This window comes from Mandrillus leucophaeus, unplaced genomic scaffold (assembly GCF_000951045.1).
Source record: "Mandrillus leucophaeus isolate KB7577 unplaced genomic scaffold, Mleu.le_1.0 Scaffold349, whole genome shotgun sequence".
NCBI classification, from domain to species: Eukaryota; Metazoa; Chordata; class Mammalia; order Primates; family Cercopithecidae; genus Mandrillus; species Mandrillus leucophaeus.
Genome location: NW_012103687.1, coordinates 1262155 through 1284521, shown reverse-complemented (window position 1 = coordinate 1284521; position 22367 = coordinate 1262155). Strand labels below are relative to the sequence as shown.

Genomic DNA, 22367 nt, shown 5'->3' with positions numbered 1-22367 from the left:
GTGGAAGTCCCACAAGAGCTACAGCTGCCAGGTCACGCACGAAGGGAGCACCGTGGTGAAGACAGTGGCCCCTGCAGAATGTTCATAGGTTCCCAACCCTCACCCCACTCACGGGGGCCTGGAGCTGCAGGATCCCAGGGGAGGGGTCTCTCCTCCCACCTCAAGGCATCCAGCCCTTCTCCCTGCACTCAATAAACCCTCAATAAATATTCTCATTGACAATCAGAAATCTTGTTTTATCTAGCTTTTTCTTTTCTCACGTATAATTCCTAGCCTTTCCTGCGTTCTCAGTTTGGGATGGAAAGAATCCTGAACCCAGTGGGAAAGTTCCCCCAGGTGAAGGGGTTCTCAGTCTCCTGGGTATCTCTGCAGGTGGGGCCTTCCTCACCCAGACACCCCTTCCCCAGCTCTCCACTGTACCTCTGAGCCACCAACCTTGCCTGGCTGGGACTAGGGGGGTGTCACACTCTCCTAGATTCTGTCTTTCAACAGAGACCTAACCATGCATCACACGGCACTGCTCGCATGCCTTCTGTGTCTGCTCCGGTCTCTGGGCTGAAGAGTTGCTGGTCTGGGACAGGGGATATGTCTGCTCTTTATCAGATGCCAGGTCCCTGACATGGCATCCCTGACCCTGTACGCCAAGCCAGTGACTCCACGGAGCTCTCTGTGTCAGGGGGATCCATGATCCAGAGCTTCATGTTGTCCTGCAAGCATCTGGTGGGATGTAGGTCTTGCAAAACTGGGAAATACCATGGTTCAGCACCAGGATGCAGAACAGTCCTGAGAGGGAAATCAGGAAAAATGAAGGGGTCTCTGAGGAGCCCAGATCCGTGGGCTAGAGGCAGAAGTAAGGGTGAAGAGCACCTATGAGTCAATGTCATGGTCTCACGAGGAACAGAGTTGAAAATCCCCATTCCACACGAGACCATTTAGCAGGAAACGAATCCATACCTGTGCTGCCACCGGAAGAACTGAGAAGGCTTGGACAATGAAACATACAGGTGCATTTCCTAGACTTGACGACGCACGTCATCCAAGAAAACGCAATGAAAAGTTCTCTACTAGGGAAATCATTTCATATGATAAAGCTTAGCTTTCCTAAAGTCACATTTATCCATCTGGAACCTGAAAAAGCCCCATAATGTTCTGCAATATACTAGTATTTCATGGAACTACTTTATGGAACATAAAGTGAGATTTAAGAACAAAGGTGTTACGGCTGTATGATCACATGGCTGTAGGCTCAGGGTCAGGCTCAAGGTCTGAAGGAGGCCATGTCAAATTCATGACGAGAGTTGGAGCTGGGTCAGACTAGGTCAGGGCTATGTGAATGTGGGTGGAGGACTACAGGCAAGGTCAAGACATCCAGGAACACTCAGCTCCCCCAGACCCTCCTGCCCACTGGGACCTTCTCCCTCCCTTGTTCACGGTGGTGGAGCCTTCCTACCCAAACTGCTATGGAGGCCCTGGATGACTGTGCGTTCTTAGTGCCCAGGCAAACTTAGACTCCCTGTCTCTGCCTCCAGCACATCAGGGATGTGGCATCTGCCTTCACCAGAGCTGCCGGGTGGCCCTGACAGGCCAGAGACAGAGCCTACAAAGACAGGAAACTCTGAAGTCACAATGAGACACAGAAAGGGCCCCTTGGTGCTTGATCACAGCCATCTCTCCTCCAAATCCCAGCCTCTGAATTACAAGAAGACTGAAGGGTTCCAGTGGCCACAGTCCTTCTCTAAGCCCATTTCACGAATGAAAAAACTAAGACCACCCAAGGAGGGCCAGATCCACAGCTCTGCTGGGTGCAAAGCCACGGTCTACTTCACGCCCAGCAGCTGTCCAAAGACTGACCTGCGTTATAAGTGTATATTATGAAGAACTTTGAACATACAGATAAGGAGACAGAAAAATAACAATGTCCCATGTTCTCATCGCCCAGTACTCAAAATAAGCAATTCACAGATGATGCCGACCCACCCACAGCAAAATAAATTCGCCCTTGCACAATATTTAGAAAGAAATACCAGACATCAGATCTGTTCACCTGTAAGTAATCCATTACTCTCGTGGAAGGATATGGACCTTAAAATAACTATAATATCATTACCACACCTAAATAGAAATCATCGCTAATTCCCTAATATCGAAACATAAGCAGGGTCTCCTCAAATGCATCACAAACACCAGAAGTCCACTGACTTAGTTACATGTTGGTGCTGTTGTTTATATGAGGAGCAATATGGCATCAAATGGTAATGGGTGCATGTGCCGTCAGGCTGGTTGTCACTGGTGAATATCTCCTCATTTGCTCTAGAGCCTCCCAGCAAGGCAGGAGCTGCAGGAGCTGAGAGCTGTCTGGAGACCTTCCCGTGGTTGGAATACAGCCATGCCTCCTGGAGCAGGAACCTAGGGCTTCCCTTAGCTTTTATTTTCCTGGAAAATGATTCTAGCATGAAGGGGATTAACTTGATTCAGACTGGACATTGCAAATGGCTTCCAAGGACATGGGCTGCTGCCAGCCAAGTCACCCATGTCAGGTTGCCACTCTTGTAGTAATGTTGGGTGCACAGGATGGTCAATAGCTACATCCCTCAGATGGGAAGGAAGGTAGAGGGTTGAGGCTTCAGTTCACCTCCTTCTCATGAGCGCTGCAGAGTGTCTGTGAAAGTCAGGGGTCTACAGCTGGGCTCTGTTCACCCAGGAGTGAGCTGCATGCTCCAGGAAGGAGCCACTTTGCACACAGATGATCCAGGACCCAGCCATCCTTCCAAGGTGAAGAATTCATGTCTTCTCTCATGGTGAATTCTAGGATTCAAGCCATTTAATATTTTTGAAGCCACTGTCATTATATTGAATTGATGATGACAGGCGACCACCAATGATGAATATTTTCCCATGGGAGGTCTCCCCAAGTGGCATCAGACTTTCTCACATGGCTCCAGGGGATTAAATGGCTCCTGATTAGTCAGAGGAAAAGAAGTTCTGTCTTATCATGTCCCTTTCTTATTTGTCTGATGTGTTTTTCCTCCCTCAGGCCTAGGATTCCCTACTGATCTCCCATCCCTTAGTGAGAGGTGGTATTTGGAGACCACATTCAGCAGGCTCCCTCATGTCCCCCATTTGAAAAAGACAGCAGCCACCACCCCAGTTGTCCCACCCAACATGACACCAGATTCAGGGCTGCAGGGGATGCTCCCAGGGTTACCCTAACACATGTGGCTGGCATTTCATATTGGGACCAGCCAGGCCTCACTGACCAGGCCTAGCCAACTAGAACTACTCCAGAAGGTGGGGCTGGAACCCACCAAGGTTCCCAGAACACTGCACTCTTGGGCAACCAGCCTCTCCGTGGGAGGAGGGGGGCACCCTCGGCCCCACCCCATGATGTTACCAAAAGTGGAACCATGGGTTGGTTCAACTTTGCAAAGAAGAGACCACCTATCCCATCTGTGGAAATTCACTCCTTAGCGACACTAATGCCCTCCAATAAATTCAGTCCTGGGCCTGACCGATGGTTGGCACAAAAACCAAATCCAAGATCCCAATGTCCTCCAGATGCCTGGATTTCCAGGGATCCTGCTGCAGGTCACAGGATGTCACCGGTCCTCTTCTCTCTGTGGGTTGAGTGGGGGGGCCATGTGGACTCCCTCATGAGCAGATGCCACCAGGGTCAGTGGCCCCAGCTTCCTCCTTCACAGCTGCACTGGGGGCTGGGGGTAGGGGCATCCCAGGGAGGGTTTTTGTATGAGTCTGTGTCACAGTGTTGGGTATTCGGAGCAGGGACCCGGCTGACCGTCCTAGGTGAGTCTCTTCTCCCCTCTCCTTCCCCACTCTTGGGACAATTTCTGCTGTTTTTCTTTGTTTCTGCATCTTGTCTCAACTTGCGGTCAGGCTTTCTCCCTGGATCCCAGGCCTGAGCAAGGACCTCTGCCCTCCTTGTCAGACCCTTGCCTGCCTCAGCAGGTCACTACGACCCCTTCACCTCTGACCACAGGGGGAGGGGACTGTATAGAAGGACCTCCTAAGCCCCATTTGTCTGTCTCCTCTCTGTCTGTCTGTCTGTCTGGCTGGCTGTCTCTACATCTGCCAGAGGAAGGCTGGGTCTCTAAGCGTTCTTCTGTTCTGGTCTCAGTCTGGATTTTTGTCAGAGCAGTGTTGCTCTTGGGATACTTCAGTTCCATCTCCTGGGGAATCAGGAACAAGGGGTCCGAGGGGGGGACCTCTTGGGAGACTTTAGACGGACCCAGTGCCCTCGGGGCTGCTGCTAAGGAACCCCAGGGCTGGGACCCAGGACCAGAATCCAGACCCAGAGTGAGGTAGGAGGTGGACGGGCTGCCCTGGGTGTCTGGGGGCTGCCAGGGACTGAGCCCTGAGCCAGCCTGAGACTCAGGAAACCCAGTCAGGAGGGAGAAGGGAGAAGCAGACTCTGGACACCAGAAAGCCAGGGAAAGGGTCTCCAAAGGAGAGAATGTGAGGAAAGGGCAGGCTCCTGGGTCTCTTCAGGACATATCCCGCGTCCAGGGGGATCAGAGGGGGCAGAGTACACAGTGGGAAAGCCCCGCTGCAATGACCAGGTAGCCGGGACGTGGGGTGGATGCCAGAAAAGACCCCGTGGAATAAGGGAAACCCCAGGACAGCAGACAGCCTCTCTGAGCCCCAGGCCCTTGCCCCACACACAGGCTGCAGAACTCATATTTGGCTGGAACAGCCTGAGGGACCAAAACGCCCCAGCATCCCACAGAGCAGGGGAGCCAGGCCAGAAAAGTAACCTCAGAGGTCGCTGTGCAGGAGAGACACACAGCTCTCTTCATCTGCTCAGGGGACAGATGCCACCCAGAAGGCTCTGTCAGGATGGCAGGAGAGGGCAGGGTCAGGGTGCTGATGGTCAGATGTCCGTGTGGGAGGCCAAGACCCCGAGAGATCTCAGGACAGGTGATCAGAAGGTGTCTAAGGTGAAACAGCTCCCAGTGCAGATCAGGACATGGTGGAAAACACCCTGACGCCTCTGCACGGCACAGACCCTCGGACGCACAGCCCCGGAACAAGTGCACCCCAACATCTCACCATATACTGAGGTCAGGGGCTCCCCGGGTGGACATCGGGACTCTGACCCCCTGCTCCTCGTTCACCCCGCAGGTCAGCCCAAGGCTGCCCCCTCGGTCACTCTCTTCCCGCCCTCCTCTGAGGAGCTGCAAGCCAACAAGGCCACACTAGTGTGTCTGATCAGTGACTTCTACCCGGGAGCCGTGGAAGTGGCCTGGAAGGCAGATGGCAGCGCTGTCAACGCGGGAGTGGAGACCACCAAACCCTCCAAACAGAGCAACAACAAGTACGCGGCCAGCAGCTACCTGAGCCTGACGTCCGACCAGTGGAAGTCCCACAAGAGCTACAGCTGCCAGGTCACGCACGAAGGGAGCACCGTGGAGAAGACAGTGGCCCCTGCAGAATGTTCATAGGTTCCCAACCCTCACCCCACCCACGGGGGCCTGGAGCTGCAGGATCCCAGGTGAGGGGTCTCTCCTCCCACCCCAAGGCATCCACAGCCCTTCTCCCTGCACTCAATAAACCCTCAATAAATATTCTCATTGACAATCAGAAATCTTGTTTTATCTCGTTTTTTCTTTTCTCACGTATAATTCCTAGCCTTCCCTGGGTTCTCCATTTAGAGTGGAGGGAATTCTGCACCCAGTGGGAAAGTCACCCAACGGAAGAGGCTCACAGCCTCCCCAAGTCATCTTCTCAGAGGATCCTTCCTCTCCCAGTCACCCCTCCCCCAACTCTCCGCCATACCCATGACCCTGGCATCAGCTCAGACCAGTCCAACACCCTCCTCAATTTTACTTTTCAATGAAGACCTGATCACATAGAACCCAGTTTCCAATGTGCCATCTGTCTGGTCATGTGCCTTTGCTAAAGGGTCACTGCTCAGAGACAACGGGCAGTTTGAAGTGAGATCCCACGCCCCCATCATCCCACACCCTACCCAACCTGCCAGGGAACCAGGTGAGCTCCCTGTGCCAGTGGGAACCGTGACCCGGAGCAGAAAGTTGTCCCTGCAGAGTGGGTCCTGAAATGCAGTTCTTGCCCACCTGGGAAGGATGTGGAACCCAGTGAGGACAGAGTGGTGGCCCCGAGTGGGGTATCAGGGAGAAACGAGGAGTGTTCCAGGACCCCTGCTTTGGACTAGAGACGGAAAACCCTTGAGCCCAGGCCAAGATCAGAGCAGGAACGGAGTTGAACTTCCCTGTCCCATCCATGATATCCAGTTAGGAGACCATTTACTAGGTGAGAGGTCCATGGTTGTGCCATCACCAGGGAGACATGAAAAGGCTGGAAAATGGAACCCTTTAGTGTAGTTCTCACTTTCAGAATGCACATTAGCTATGAAAGATGCTAACAAGTCCTGCAGTTGTAAACAGTTTTTTTCTTTTTTTTTTTTTTTTTTTTTTTTTTGAGACGAAGTGTTGCTGTGTGGCCCAGGCTGGAGTTCAGGGGTGTGATCCCGGCTCACTGCAAGTTCCGCCTCCCAGGTTCACGCCATTCTCTTGCCTTAGCCTCCCGAGTAGCTGGAACTACAGGTGCCCACCACCATGCCCCGCTAATTTTTCTATTTTTAGTAGAGACGGGGTTTCACTATGTTAGCCAGGATGGTCTCAATCTCCTGACCTTGTGATTTGCCCTCCTCAGCCTCCCTAAGTGCTGGGATTACAGGTGTGAGCCACTGCGCCGGGCCAACAGTTCATTTTATATAACCTTGCAAGTCAAGAATTCTATTCACTGTCTCAACCAACTTAGCCCTAGGGTGCTCTTCAAGACACTGATAATCGTGTCACTAGTGCTGGGACATGGGCCAAGGCTGAGGCACACAGATGATTCGTTGTGATCAAATGGGTCAGGCTCAGGGTTAACACTTGCCAGGTCAGAAAGAGAGCATAGGGCTGTGATCTCAACCATGAAGAGTCTCAAATTCTAAAGTCAGGGGACACAGTAGAGTTAGATTACGGTTATGGCTGGAGACACGATGGCCAGCCTGTGGGAGGGTAGGACTCAGGTGGACTGGACTGAATGAGAAAGGTACCATCTCAAGCATAGAATGGGCATCACTGGCTATCTGATGGAGGCTGTGTCAAAATCATATTCACCCAAGAATCAGGGCCAGGTCACACAAGGTCAGGGCAGGGTAAGTGTGAATTAAGGGCTACAGGCAGGTCAGGCTTTCATAAGACTCAGCTATCCTAGACCCCACCCCACCAGGGTCCCTCCCTCACTCATGTGACTCAGCCCCTCCATGTGCACCCACAGCCTGATGTCAGAGACACAATCGTCCCAGGGTCCCCGACAGTGGATGAGATGGCCTTGGGAGATGTACTTCCCAGCACTCCTCATCAGTCTTGGGCGCTGTCAGGCCCCTTCTTGGTGCCTCCAGCACATCAGCGACGTGGCGGGTGCCTTCACCAGAGTTGCTGGGTGGTTACGCCAGGCCCGAGACAGAGCCTGCAAGGGCAGGGAACTCTAGGGCCATAGTGGGGCAGAGAAGGGGCTCCTCTTGGAGCCTAATCATAGCCACCCCTGCCCCAAATCACAATCTACAAGTTAGAAAGAAACTTAAGGGTCCTGATTCCCACTACCCTGTCTGGCCCCATTTCATGGATGTGAAAGCTGAGACTCCAACAGCAAAGAGGACCGCATTGCTCTCCACCTTCTCAATGGCCCTGCTGGGTAGGAAGCCAGACTCCCCTCTGGATGTCCCCTGGTACTGTCCCAAAACTAATCTCTCTCATTACTGCCTTGTAAGAAATTATAGGAAACTGACAGTAAGAAAATTTAAAAACATGAGGATAATACAGCTCAAGTTGACCCACCCACAATCAAGTAACCTCTTTTACACAGTTGTTTGCAGCAAATTGTAGACATCATGCCCATTAGTCTAAACATTCCATTTGTGTCTCTAAACATAAGGACCCCCAAAAAACTACATGCTCACAAACCTAAATAGAAATTGTCAATAATTCTTTCATATCAAAAAAAGGATGTTTCCCATCAAATACTTCACAAATGTCCTATGTTTCTTTCACTAGACCTGGGTTTGTGTTGTTATTTTGTGGTTTTGCATTTCATTTCCATGAGGATTCCATACAGTTGGAAATTGTGACTGGTGGCTGTGTTTTTAGACCTGTTCCGTCTGCAGGTATCTTCCTAGTTGATTTTTAATTTCCTTGCAAGGCAGGAGCTACAGGAGCTGAGGGCTGGTCCTAGGACCTTCCCACGGTCAGGATGCAGCCTGCTACCTCCCCAAGCTGGAACCAAGCGCTCCTCTCTGCTTCTGTGTTTCCTGAAAACGGGTTCTTGGACAGAAAGTTTTAACAAGGCTCAGTGTGACTTTTCAGCAAGACCGCTTGGCTAGTGGGCTCCCATATGGGGTCATCTATTTGTGACGTTAGCTGGGCTTTGCACTTAGTATCCAGTGCCATTAGATGGTATACAGATGCAAGGTGACCGCACTTCAGTTCGACCACCTTTTCCTTCCACTGAGCGTGTGCCCTCATATGTTCTGTGCTCCTCTGGGAGTACGATTCTTATTTCAGTAAGAAATAGCATAGACATGTTGCGTCTTTCCTTTCATTTAGCATCTTAATAATGATGACCGTGTTGCCTGCCATCCTGTGAAGATGAACGATTATTTCATGGTGAGCTCAGTTTTGTTACTGTGTATGACTCACTTGAGTCCACCACAGTTCTGTTTTATTGATGATGACAATGACCCACCATGGCCCACTGGATGCCTCTTCTGGTGGCCCCAGGATCCTCCTGAAAGAACCCAGTAGATCTCGACAGCTTTCTGCTCTCTGTTCACAATCTGTCCTGGGCACATCTTTCTCCTGCCTTTGTGTCTGGAATTGCCCATTAATCTCAAGTGGACTGGTCCCCATAAGTGGGAGGTGGGATTTAGTGACCACACTTGGGGTGCTACTCACATAGCCCTTTTGAGTCAGAAACTCCAGACATACCCAAAAATGAGACGAGACCCTGAAAGGGTAACAGGGGCTTGCTTGCGACTTCTCCCTGGAGGTTGAGGCTGGCATTTCATACTAGAACCTAGCGAGCCCATCCCAAACTAAGACAACACCAGGACAATAGAAGTGAGACCCCTGGAGATGTGGTTGTGGTCACACTGGAGCTTCCCATGACTGCTGGCTGTGAGGCAAGCTGCCCCTCCTCTAAAGCACTCACTGGGGACACTTGAGGATGCCTCCAGCTCTTACCCTGCAGTCACACCAAGAGATCAGGGTTACAGCCCTTTAAGTATAGACAATCCCTGTCCCTTTCCGTGTCACTTCACTCCTTCATGAAGCAAATGCCCTCCAAAGAGCTCATTCCCATTCCTGGGTCACAGTCACATGGAAAACCTGATCCAGACACCAACTTCCTCAGGTCTCTCCATTTCCAGACATCCCGTTATTGCATACACGGGGTTGACCGTCCCATCTCAGCTCCAGAAGGGGAGGCAGGTGTGTGGACTCTGCTGAGCAAATGCCCGCCAGGGGCAGCGGTCTGGCTTCCTGCATCATAGCTTCAGGTGGGGGATGGGGAGGGGGAGTTGGGGGCCCCAGGGAAGAGTTTTTGTATGAACCCGTGTCATGGCATTTGGTATTCTGTGGAGGGACCCAGCTGACCATTTTAGATGAATGTCTTCTTCCCTTTCCTTCCCTGCTCTCGCCAAGTTGGTGACAATTTTATTCTGATTTCAATCTTTGTCTGTGACTTGCCACAGCCTGTGGTCAGGGTTTCCTTTAGAACCTCAGTCCTGGGAGGCTAATCTCTCCCCTCCCTATTCAGAACTCCTGTATGCCTCAGCTGGTCACTGAGACATCTTCATCTCCTCTGACCCCAGAGGCAGGGAGTTCCAAGACAAGACCACACTGGTATGTCTCATGAGTGACTTCTACCTGAGAGCCATGACAGTGGCCTGGAAGGTAGATGACATCTCCATCACCCAGTGTGTGGAGACCACCACGCCCTCCAAACAGAGCAACAAGGCTACCTGAGCCTGGTACCAGACAGTAGAAGTCCCACAACCTCTACAGCTGCCAGGTCACGCAGGAAGGGAACACTGTGGAGAAGACAGTGGCCCCTGCAGCATGTTCTTAGGTATCCGACCCTCACCTACCCACGGGGTCCTAGACCTGCGGGATCACGGTATGTGTCTCCCCCCTCCCACCCCAAGTCATCCAGCCCTTCTCCCTGCACTCCCCAAATCCCTCAATAAATATCCTCATTGTCAACAAGAAACCCTGCTCCCTCTCTTCGTTTCTTATCTAATATTTAATTTGCAACCTCCTTGAATTCTCAGTGGGGATGAGGAAAATCCTGGTGCCCAGTTTATTGGGTGAGAAGTCCATGGTGGTGCCATCACCAGGAACTTGTGGAAAGGAACTGGGAATGGAAACTCACAGGTGGATTTCACAGATTTTCACAACACAGGTTGGCTAAGCAAAGACACTGACAAGCCCTGCAACAGGGAAACAGGAAGTCCAGAATCCTGCTCAACGTCCCAGTCAACTCAGTGAGCCCTAGTATGCTCTGCAAGATACTGGTGTTCATGTCACGAGCTCTGGAACCTGGGGTGAGACTGGGGCACACAGGTGACCAGTTGTGATCAAATGGGCTTAGAGGTTCAAAGTTAACCAGCACGTGGCTGAGATCTCAACCATGAAGTTCCCAATTCTAAAGTCAGGCTCTAGGGTGGAGTGAGTGTGTGCTTGGTGTGTGGCTGAGCCTGCGATGCTCAGCTTGTGTGAGGGGAGGACTCCGGTGGACTGAGACAAATGAGCAAAGACACTGTCCCAGGCACAGAATGGGCATCCCATGGTTGTCGGGGAGAGTCTGTGTCAGAGTCTCATTCTGGACGAGAATCAAGGCTGGGTCACGCAAGGTCAGCACAGGGTGGGCGTGACCTTGGGGTATAGGCAAAGTCAGGCTTCCACGGGACCTCAACTGCCCCAAACACCCTCATACCACCAGGCCCCACTCCCTCCGTCACTCACGTTGTTCTGTCGTCCCCTCGCCCCCTGCACCATGGTGCAGGTGCAGCCTCACTCAGAGACACCCTCATCCCAGGGTCCCTGACAGTGGGCAATTTGGTCCCTTGAAGGCCTTGACTGCCTCGGTGAATCCATAGTGACCGGACTGGGACCCCACTGTCTCTGGTTCATCAGGGACATGGCAGCAGCTGCTGGGTGGCCAGCCAGGGCAAGCGCAGAGCTGCAAGGCCTGGGGACATTTTCCACAATGATGCAGAAAGAGAGGGGCCCCTTTGGAGCTCAATTGCAGCCACCCCTGCCCCAAATCACAGCCGTGAGCCGAACTGAATTTCAGGCACCCAGAGTTCCTCCGCCTCTGTGTGACCCATTTCACAGCTATGAAAATTCAAGCCCATGGGAGACACGGTCCCAAGCTTCACCCTCTCTATAAGTTGTTGTACGTTTTTATGATGAACACCTCTGAACACAAAAATAGGGTTACAGAAGAATAGTAATGACTCCAAGGTTCCCCTCACCCGGTCCCCAGCATCATCCATTTTCAGATAATGCGGACCCACCCACAGTAGAATAACTAAACTACTCCCTCAGGCAAGGGCGTGAAGCAAATGCTAGTCATCACACACTTAACTGGAGAGAATTCAAGGATTTCTTGACATCAAAATTAGTTAATGAGGGTCTCATCAAATGTCTTGTGAATATCATATGTGGTGCTGCTGCATATTCATAGTTTTAATTTCATTTCTATATGGATTAAATACTTGATGTTATCACTGGTGAATGTGTTTTTAGGCCCATCCCATCCGCAGGTGTCTCCCAAATGCCTCTGGCTTTCCCTGGCAAGGCAGGAGCTGCAGGAGCAGTGAGCTGGTCCCACAGTCCGGATGCAGCCGCCGCCTCCCTGAGAGGAATCCAGTGCTTCCCTCAACCTCTCTTTTCCTAAAAAATGGTTCTAGCATCAAAAGACTCAAGGGGGTTCAGGCTGGACATTGGCATAATCCCTTCCCAGGACATGTGGCTACTTCCGGAAAAGCCACCCATGTTGTGTTGTCATTCCTTTAGTGATATCAGCTGCATTTGATGATCAATAACTTTGTGCCTCAGATGAGAAGGAAGGCAGAGGGCTGAGGCTTCAGTTCACCTCCTCCTCATGAGGGCTTCCTGAAGGGAGGGCCCAGCAGCTGCACTGTGCACTCGGGAGTGTGCTTCATGCTTTGGGAAAAAGAAAAAATGTACATTCTTCCCTTTTGTTCAACACTTTGATAACTGATGATCTGATGCCTAGACATCCTTCAGGGCAAACCGCTGGTGTGCATGTGAGGACATCTGACATGTGGGTTCCACTGTGGTTATATTGAATTGGCAATGACAATGCAGCTACAAAACATGAACACTTACCCACTGGGCACCTCCTCAGGTGGCATCTGATTTTCTCCCATTACCCCAGGAGCTTCCGTGGCTCCTGGTTTCTCAGAGGATGAGAGGTTCTGTCTCATCATGTCCCTTTCCTGCCTCAGGCCTGGGATACCGCACTGACCTCACGTCCCTTCGCGGAAGGTGATATTTGGAGACCACACTCGGGAGCTCCTTTATGTCCCCCTTATTTCAATAACACAATGACAGCCACTGCCCCACCTCACCCACCAATATCAGAACAGATTGAGGGGTGCAAGAGATCCTTCCATTTCACCCTGGACCTGGAGGATGGGGCTGGCATTTCCAGTGGGGACCAGCCAGGCCTCACTGGCCAGGCCCATCCCAACTAGGACAAGCCCAGGGAAGGTGGGGCTGAGACTCCTGGAGTCACAGCTACGTTCATGGGAAGGTTCCCAGGACACCGCACTCTAGGGTAACCTGCTTCTCCCTGGAGGGAGAGGGTACTCTCTGCATCACCCAGGGTGTCACCAAGTAGTCAGTGTTCAGTCAGCTCCACCAGGGAGACCATTTTTCCCTGACCACAGAAGTTCACTCCTAGTGACATAATGCCCTCCAATAAACTCATCCCCATGGCTACATGATGGTTGCTGGGAAAACCAAATCCATTGTCCTCCAGGAACCAGGATTTCTAGGGATCCTGCTGCTGGTCACAGGATGTCACCTGTCAACCTCTCTCTGTGGGGATGAGTGTGGCAGCTGTGTGAACTCCCTCATCAGCAGATGCCACCAGGAGCAGTGGCCCCAGCTTCCTCCATCACAGCTGCAGCAGGGGTTGGGGGTAGGGGTGTCCAGGGAAGGTTTTTGTATAGGTCTGTGTCACAGCATTGGGTGTTCGGTGAGGGGACGAAGCTGACCATCCTAGGTGAGTCTCTTCCCCCTCCTTCCCTGCTCTCCCTAAAGTACTGAGAAATTTTCTGCTGCTTTTGTTCTTTTCTGTATCTTTTGTTGACTTGTGGTGAAGCTTTCGCTCTGGAGCCTAGGTCCTGGTCAAGGATCTCGCCCCTCCCTGTTCAGACCCTTGCCTCAGTGGGTCACCAAGACCCCTTCACCTCTGGCCTCAGAGGTAGGGCACTAGACTGGATGAGCTACTGAAACTCATTCGTCTGTCTGTCTGCCAGAGCCAGGCTGCTTCCCTAAAACTTGCTCAGTTCTGTCCTCCCCCTGCCTGGGCTTCTAACTGCCTACCGAGCTTTGTGCAAGGGAAACTGAGGTCCCATCTCATGGGGGAGAGGGAACAAGGGGCTTGAAGAAGTGACCATCTGGGAGACTTTAGAAGGACCTGAAACCCTCAAAGCCAAGATTGGGAAATGGAAAATCAGAGTCTCAGGGCCCAGTCCCCTGGACTGTGGGACTCCGGATCCAGGCTGGCAAAAAGGTAGGAGGTGCAGGGACCTCTCCAGGTTTCTGTGGGCTCCCAAGGAGAGAGCCCTGAGCTGGCCTGGGACCCCTGAAGCCCTGTCAGGAGGGAGGGAAAGGCTCTGGACATGAAGGAGCCAGGCGAAGGGTCATGAAAGGCCACGGCATTCTGGGAGGTGGCTGTTGGGTCTCTATGGGAGGCACCCCTAGAAGCAGGAACCACTGAGTTCACTGACAGGCAGATCCCAAGGCACAAAAACTGTAGATTGACCCTAAACACAGAGAGATTCTAACACAGACTCCACAGAAAAAGAGTCCAGAACAGACAGACAGTGGGACTTGGGTGAGTAAGGGCCCTGACTCCACTGCAGAGGCTGCAGGAGATGTGGGTACAAACAGAGCCCTTAGGTGAGAGACCCACTCTCCCCTAACCCCGAGCAGCTATGTGAGAAAAGTTTCCACACTGAATCTGACAGGAGGCTCACAGAGCTCAGAGAACACAGCCAGAGCCGGACCACATCAGGATGACAGGGTGAGGCAGGGCCAGGAAACTGAAGGTCCACTGTCTGTACAAAAGCCCAAGTCCTAGGAAGGTTTCCAAGCAGGCGATGAGCAGGGGTCAAGCTCAGAGGTTTTCTGACTCACCGAATTATTTTAGAAACATCATGTCACACCCTTCTGAGACACTGTGGACCACATCTGAGAGGTCCTGCACTGGCACTGGGGGGCCTGAACACCCCTCACACACTGATGTCAGGGGCTCCCCAGGTGGACACCAGGACTCTGACCCCCTGCCCCCTATCCATTCGGCAGGTCAGCCCAAGGCCACCCCCTTGGTCACTCTGTTCCCACCCTCCTCTGAGGAGCTCCAAGCCAACAAGGTCACACTGGTGTGTCTCATAAATGCCTTCTACCCAGGAGCCGTGACAGTGGCCTGGAAGGCAGATGGCACCCCAGTCACCAAGGGCGTGGAGACAACCAAACCCCCCAAATGGAGCAACAAGTATGCGGCCAGCAGCTACCTAAGCCTGATGCCTGAGCAGTGAAAGTCCCACAGAAGCTACCGCTGCCAGGTCACACACGAAGGGAGCACCGTGGAGAAGACAGTGGCCTATGCAGAATGTTCTTAGGCCCCCGACCCTCACCCCACCCACAGGGGCCTGGAGTTGCAGGATCCCAGGGCAGAGGTGTTCCCTCCCACCCCAAGTCATCCAGTCCTTCTGCCAACACCCAATAAACCCTCAATAAATATTCTCCTTGTCAATCAGAAAACATGCTGTCTGCTCATTTTTGTTTATCCACTTTCCATCCTAAATTTGACTATCTCCAACCAAAGGTGAACAGAGTCCTTTGAACTTGTGACAATGCTCCCTGGGAGCATCCTGATGTTTCTCTGAGTCATACTTTTTCCATCACCCCATCCCCAGAGAATGTTCCAGAATAAGGAAATAATCTTCAGAAGGACCCAGGCATCTTCATTCTTACCCATGTCTCCACTGTGCTTCCTGCTGCCCTGTGAGCACATCCAACTCTGGCTGACCGGGGACACACCCTCCTTACATCCCTACGGCCTGGGAGAATATCTCAGCTCCCTTCCTAATTGCCCTTGGCCCTCACTGTCCAGATGCCATCCCTCTTTCAAGGTGTTTGTACATCCCCCTCCAAGGCCATGTGGTCACCCCACCTGTATTCTTCATCAAAGCGTAGAGCATCTCCCCTTCTCCATGGGCACACTCTGTTCCCGTCATCCCAGGGACCCTACAAAACCCCTTGTAACAATCACTGATGGGATGCTTACTCCCTCGACCCTAGTCACTCACCCCACATCCCCCTCTGGGTGCCTCTCACCCCAGGTGTCACTGGATGTCCCAGCTGTATTCAACATTCATAGGAGACAAGCGTCAGCTCTGCTCCTCACTGACGCCACTATGAAAGTCTAATGCCCTGCTGTGCACAAGCGGTCAAATGACTGATGAGTTCAAAGTCAAGAGTCAGATTCTGGGGTTATGCCAGGAGCTTGGGTGAAGCTGATTTGTCTTCTGAAGAACTCAACATGGGATCTGAGCTATAATACGCACACACGTGCACTCGCACACCATGCACACAAACATACATGTTCATGTTAGGCATCTTTCTGGAAGGATTAGGAAGGGCCCAGGTAGAAGGGGCTGCAGTCAGGCCCAGGTCAGGACATGAGCAAAGCAAATCTGGGACCTGTAGTCTCCAGGCTTTGGGACTAGGGGGTCACCCCTGGATATGGGAGGCTGGGGCAGGGTTTTCTGTCCAGGCCAAGGGTAAGACAGAAGATGTGGACGAAATTCTGATCAGGGATCAGCAGGCCACATCTCAGCAGTCAGGGGAGGTGCTTGCTGTGGGGAATACTGTTGGGAGACTGCAGGGTGCCAGGTGTGTGTCCTAGGTGTGAGCTCTTCAGGTCATCAATGGGCCCAGACCAGGATGCAGGTCCAGGCTGTGTATGTCCAGGCCCCGCACTGCACATGTCCATCCACTGTGGGTGCCCCCCGTGCTGGTGACACTCCTGAGCACAGGCAGTGTAGGTCACCCGTGCATATAAGGGACTGCACAGCACACACATGTGGCAGTGTGTGTAAGCCGAGGGAGCTGAAGGGGACGCAGAGACCCCACACACCTAGAGCTCCTGGAGGAAACCACACTGCCAGTGAGGCCTATGACCTCCCTTGAGGAGCTCTCCTCTGGGCCATTGCAGCTCTCATCCAGCACACACAGCCCGTAGGTAGGAAGCTGTCCCCATGGGCTCAGGAGGGGGACCTGGGCAGTGACCTGTGAGCTGCTCCTTCAGAACAGCTGGGCCAAGGATGCTGGAGTTCAGGCCTTACAGTGGGGTCTGTGTCCCTATGGTCAACGTCATTCTCCCCACAACCCCCATTCCCGATTCCAAGCCTATCCCACCATGACCTCCAGTGCTGAGGATGTGGGGGGCATCAAGGACCCTCCCTACCATTCCCAACTTCTCAAAGGGGTCCCAGATGCACCATGTCAGTGGTATCACCCAGCCGCTCACCTCCTCCTCCTCCCTGGCATTCCTGACACCATCTGATCCAAGCCACCCAACTCCCCCTCAGAAATGCAATTACCTGGGAGACAATTCCACACAGACCTGTCAACCCTTCCCATGACTTGGGTGGATGAACTCCCACGCCCCCAAGGAAGTGATATTCGGGTCAGTAGAAGGTGACCCCTTCACCCCACCTGTGGCTCACCCACCCATGAGAAAAAGGGGCTGGACCCTGCATCTTGTGAGCAGCTGCAGGGTTGCAGGGGGGTTGGGTCGGGTGTATTAGGAGGGTTTGTGTGCAGGGTTATATCACAGTGTAATGTGTTCGGAGGTGGCACCAAGTTGACCGTCCTCGGTGAGTCCCCTTTTCTATTCTTTTGGGTCTAGGGTGAGATCTGGGGAGACTTTCCTCACCTTTCTGTTCTCTCTAGGGCAGGGGTCTCAATCTCTCTGGGGTCTGCCACCATTGCCTTTTTTCCTGGCTCTAAACTCCTCCAGCCTGTCTCTTCTTAGGCACTTGGTGGGGCATGATGGGAAGATCCCAGTGGCCTCTTTCCTGCTCCCTGCTGAGGCCTGAACCTGCCGCTGTCACTTACAGGGCATTCTCCCCTGGGCTCTGGGATGTTCTGCTCCCTCACATGGAGGCTCCAGGCCCCAAAGACCAGCAGAGCAGGGGCTCTGGCTAGGGCACCAGGGCCGTGGGACAGGGGGAGGATGCTGGAAACAGTTCAGCTCCCTAGGGTTCTAGGTCCCAACAATGGGGCTGCTTTAAAAATCAAGAAGGGACATCTTTGACTGGGGACTTGGGGAAATGAAGGGGTACAAGGATGGAGAAAGAATGTCCTGTGAGGTGGCCCCAGGGTGCTGGGTCCCTCCTCCCCCAGGACAGACAGGCTGCCACGGACAGGGTGCTTCTCAGGATATTCAGGCCAAGGTTAGAACCTTCCCATCCTACCGAAAAGGAGAGACCCCAAAGCAGATGCTGAGGGAGGCACTCCTGGTGGGCACAGGTGACAGGGACCAGTCAGGACAGACAGATGTCCTAGCACAGCCAGATCTCCCAATATGACAAGGAGACCCCATAGAGCAGACACAGCACTAGGCTCAGAACAGAAAGTATACTTCACATGAAATCCGTCCATCTCCTGGACTCCCAGGGAGCCAGCTCCTGGGACTGACACCCCGTCCCCACCGAGGGGCCCCTGTGGGAAAGTGGGGCAGAGACCGCAATGATGGTGCCAGGGGGACAAATGGGAAAGAAACTCACTCATCAAAAGGGAGGAGTACCTAAAAACAGGACACAGATGCCCTCGTGAATAGACCCAGACGAGGGACCTGGCAGGGGATGTTCAGACAGAGACGTCCCCCAAAGAAAGATGAGGGCCCATGGTTGAACCCAACCAGCGTCAGGGAGCACAGGTGAAGTGAGAGCTGGGTGATAAGGAGGGGAAAATCTGAAGATGAGGCTGGAGCAAAAGAGGCCTGATACTCCTCAGTCCTCAGACGCTGAGGAATTTCCCATCAGGAGGTGCGAGTCCCCACCACTGCCAAGTTGACCTCAGTACAGCAAGACCCGGCCTAAGGTCCCTATCCTTAGTCCTTCATCCACCTGAAAACTGAGGTCAGGGGCTCCCCGGGTGGACACGGGGACTCTGACACCCCTCCCCCTCATCCACCCCGCAGGTCAGCCCAAGGCTGCCCCCTCGGTCACTCTCTTCCCGCCCTCCTCTGAGGAGCTGCAAGCCAACAAGGCCACACTAGTGTGTCTGATCAGTGACTTCTACCCGGGAGCCGTGGAAGTGGCCTGGAAGGCAGATGGCAGCGCTGTCAACGCGGGAGTGGAGACCACCAAACCCTCCAAACAGAGCAACAACAAGTACGCGGCCAGCAGCTACCTGAGCCTGACGTCCGACCAGTGGAAGTCCCACAAGAGCTACAGCTGCCAGGTCACGCACGAAGGGAGCACCGTGGAGAAGACAGTGGCCCCTGCAGAATGTTCATAGGTTCCCACCCCTCACCCCATCCACGGGGGCCTGGAGCTGCAGGATCCCAGGAGAGGGGTCTCTCCTCCCACCTCAAGGCATCCAGCCCTTCTCCCTGCACTCAAGAAACCTTCAATAAATATCTTCAGTCAACCAAAAACCTTGGGTTTTGTGTTTTGTTTCTGTTTATACATTTTCTACCCTAAATTGGTCCAACCTGCAAGATGAACAAAATTATTTCAGACTTGTGAGAATGGAGTCTGGATTGTTTCTGAGAGGTAGTTCCACCATCACCTAGAAAGGCCCAGAGAATATTCCAGAACACAGCCCTAAGAAGCAGATCCCAGGACTGCCCCTCTTTCCTATATGTGTTGTGCTTGTGTGGACATGTCCACCTCCAGCAGCCTGGGGCAACCTCTCCTTGGTTCCCCATGGCCTCCAGAAAACGAGTTCCCTCCACAGATCATCAGGTCTCACTCCCTGGACAGTCTCCCTCTCTCAAGGAATCCTTCCTTCTCAGGCAGGAGCAGCCTTTCCAGTCCACGGGCCCTTGGTTTCCCCTACTCCTTAGGGGCCCACCCTGTTCCTGACTCCCAGGACCCTGCCCTCTACCCCCACATCTATCTCTGAAGCAGGCACAGCCTGGACCCTGATCGTCTGGACCCAAGTCACACACCCCACAGCCCAGCTGGGTACCCTTGGTCCCACATGTGTCACCAGTGTCCCTGTTATATTCAAGTGCCCAGGGAAATAAGGGTCAACTCCACGCTCACCCCTAAGTAATCAGTCCAAAACTGACCACACCTCAAATACCTAATGTCCAGTTACCCATGGATGGTCAGTGGGGCTGGGGAGGTCAAGGTCAATCAAGAGATTCTGGAGTGGTGCCAGAGATGTGCCTGTAAACCAATTGGTCTTTTTAAGAGCTGTATGTGGGATCTAAGAACCGGGCTGACTATTGTCCTGGAAGGTAGCACAGGATGGGGGGCCTGGGCAATGAAACAAACACACATACACACATATTCACAAACATAAACACACATGAACATCTCTAGGCACACAGGTATTCACAAACTTGCCTGCGTGCAAATACACACACGCACACACACTCTCCTGTGCTATTTAGAATCATGGCCACATGGGCATCCCACTGGGACTGTGCTGGACATTCAGAGGACTCGGTTCTCCAATGGGGACCAGCTCCACATTCCGTGTGGCACAAACAGGCTTCTGACTTCTTCCATGGTGACAGTCTCCAAAGGAGCTGAGCTGGGACACATGGCTTCCTCCAGGACAAACAGTAGCAGGGGACCCAGATGTGATGTGCAGACATGCCTCCTCCCTCTCCCCTCTCCCTCTCCCTCTGGGGGTGGAGGGATCCCTAACTTCCAGTCAAGTGTGCATGCATGCATGGAGGGGCCATCCACCTCATCCTCCTATCGGCCAGACCTGCTTCACGACAGGCCCGCTGGACCTGGGCGCCCAAGGAGCTGCAGCGGGGAATGGGTCGGGTGTGTCAGGAGGGGTTTGTGTGTGGGGCTGTGTCACTGTGTGTTATGTTCGGAAGAGGCACCAGGCTGACCGCCATTGGTAAGTTTCTCCGCTTCTCTCCTCTCTGAGATCCCAAGTGAAATGTGGGGAGATTTTTCCCTTTCCTGTCTAAGGCGAAGGTCTCAGCCTGCCTGGGTGTCTGGAATCTTTGCCCCTCCTCGCCTGGGCTCCTGGGTCAGTGTTGTCACCCATCCTCTCCTGGGGTTCTGGCCTCTCCTGTGGTTCTGTCCTCTGTAGGTCCCAGTTATGGGGCTGCGTTAAACAGTGACAAGAGGCCTCTGACTGAGGATGTGGAGAGATGGGGAAGGAAATGGGAGAAGGAAAAGACAAAGGAAGAATATCCCGTGAGAAGGTGGCCCCACAGTGCTGGGTCGCACTCCCTCCCCCAAGACAGGCAGGACACCATGGACAGGGTGGTGGGTCTCAGAAAACAGGCCCTAAACATGGACCCTTACCAATTCCTCCACTGGAGGAAGACCCCAAAGCAGATGGCCAGGACAAGGACTCCTGGTAGGGACAGTGACTGGGACAGATGCCTGCTTGTCAGGGAAAACCCACTGGAGAGTCAGATCCCCCATGTAACTTCTCACAACATGGAAACTCTTTCGAACATACGCAGTTCCACATTCAACTCAGGGAGTCAAAAAAAAAAAAAAAAGTCCTCAATTGGAAGTCTTTGATCTACTGGAATCCATTCCTCGGGACTGACACCCTCTCTCACCAGGCAGACCAGAGGGGTCTCTGCAGGGAGGTGGGGTGGGGGCTGCAATGATGGCACCAGGGGGATGTGTGGGGAAGAAACCCACTCCCGTGAGAGAGAAGAGCCAGAACCCAGGACAAACAGCTGCCCTGTATGAAGAGACAAGAACAAGGGGAACTGGTAGGGGGCGTTGAGACAGATACCCCCAAGACAGACAGATACCCAGGGTGAGATGTGGTCCTGGACTCCATCCCATCCAGTGTGGAGCGAGCACAGGTATGGTCTGTAGGTGATGGAACATATGAAAAACAGACAGATTCAAGAGGGGGTCTGTGACTCCCCAAGAGTGGGGGGCACTGAAGAGCCTCCCATCTGAGAGGGAGTGTCTCCACTCACCGCTGACCTGACCTCAGTCCAGCAAGTGTTCGGCCTGAGGTCCCTGCCCTGGGCCTTAGTCCCATGCCCACTTCAAGACTGAGGTCAGGGGTTCCCCAGGTGGACACCAGGACTCTGACCCCCGCTCCCCCCATCCACCCCGCAGGTCACCCCAAGGCTGCCCCCTCGGTCACTCTCTTCCCGCCCTCCTCTGAGGAGTTCCAAGCCAACAAGGCCACACTAGTGTGTCTGATCAGTGACTTCTACCCGGGAGCCGTGGAAGTGGCCTGGAAGGCAGATGGCAGCGCTGTCAACGCGGGAGTGGAGACCACCAAACCCTCCAAACAGAGCAACAACAAGTACGCGGCCAGCAGCTACCTGAGCCTGACGGCGGACCAGTGGAGGTCCCACAACAGCTACAGCTACCAGGTCACGCACGAAGGCAGCACCGTGGAGAAGACAGTGGCCCCTGCAGAATGCTCTTAGGCCCCTGACCCTTACCCCAGCCACAGGGGCCTGGAGCTGCAGGATCCCAGGGGAGGGGTCTCTCTCCCCATTCCAAGTCATCCATCCCTTCTCAATAAATATCCTCATTGTCAACCAGAAATCCTGCTCCTTCTCTTTTTTATCTCACATATAATTTGAGGCTTCCCCTGCGTTCTCAGTGTTCGGTGGGGGGAATCCTGGCATCCAGTGGGAAAGTAGCCCTGAGAGAGAGTCTCATAGCCTCCCAGGGTGTCTCCTGATGAAAAAGGCCAGGATAAGAGAAATCTGATCACTGAACACCAGTCCCTCTGCCCTTTCACTCCTCCCGCTTCTCCTCAAAGCACAGCCCCCCTCTCCCTGCCTCCTTCCCGGAAGGAGTTGTCTCTGGCTGGACCTCCAGTTAC

The 22367-nt window shown here is 53.3% G+C and overlaps 1 protein-coding gene and 2 gene segments (V, D, J or C); all 3 read left to right on the top strand.

Moving 5' to 3' along the window:
- Positions 1–5599, top strand: part of LOC105546087 — a 237444-nt gene extending 231845 nt beyond the window's left edge. The window contains 1 exon segment of the V gene segment in view: positions 5137–5599. Within this exon segment, the coding sequence occupies positions 5137–5456 (320 nt within the window).
- Positions 5600–13196: 7597 nt separating this feature from the next.
- IGLL5 (immunoglobulin lambda-like polypeptide 5) lies at positions 13197–19007 on the top strand. Its single transcript, XM_011989191.1, has 2 exons — positions 13197–13338; positions 18553–19007. Exons 1-2 carry the CDS (start codon positions 13197–13199, stop codon positions 18870–18872), a joined length of 462 nt encoding a protein of 153 aa, XP_011844581.1. The 3' UTR covers positions 18873–19007.
- Positions 19008–20257: 1250 nt separating this feature from the next.
- LOC105546098 lies at positions 20258–22084 on the top strand. The segment is given in 2 exon segments: positions 20258–20441; positions 21644–22084. Coding segments are annotated over 2 exon segments (504 nt in total).
- Positions 22085–22367: the final 283 nt, after the last annotated feature.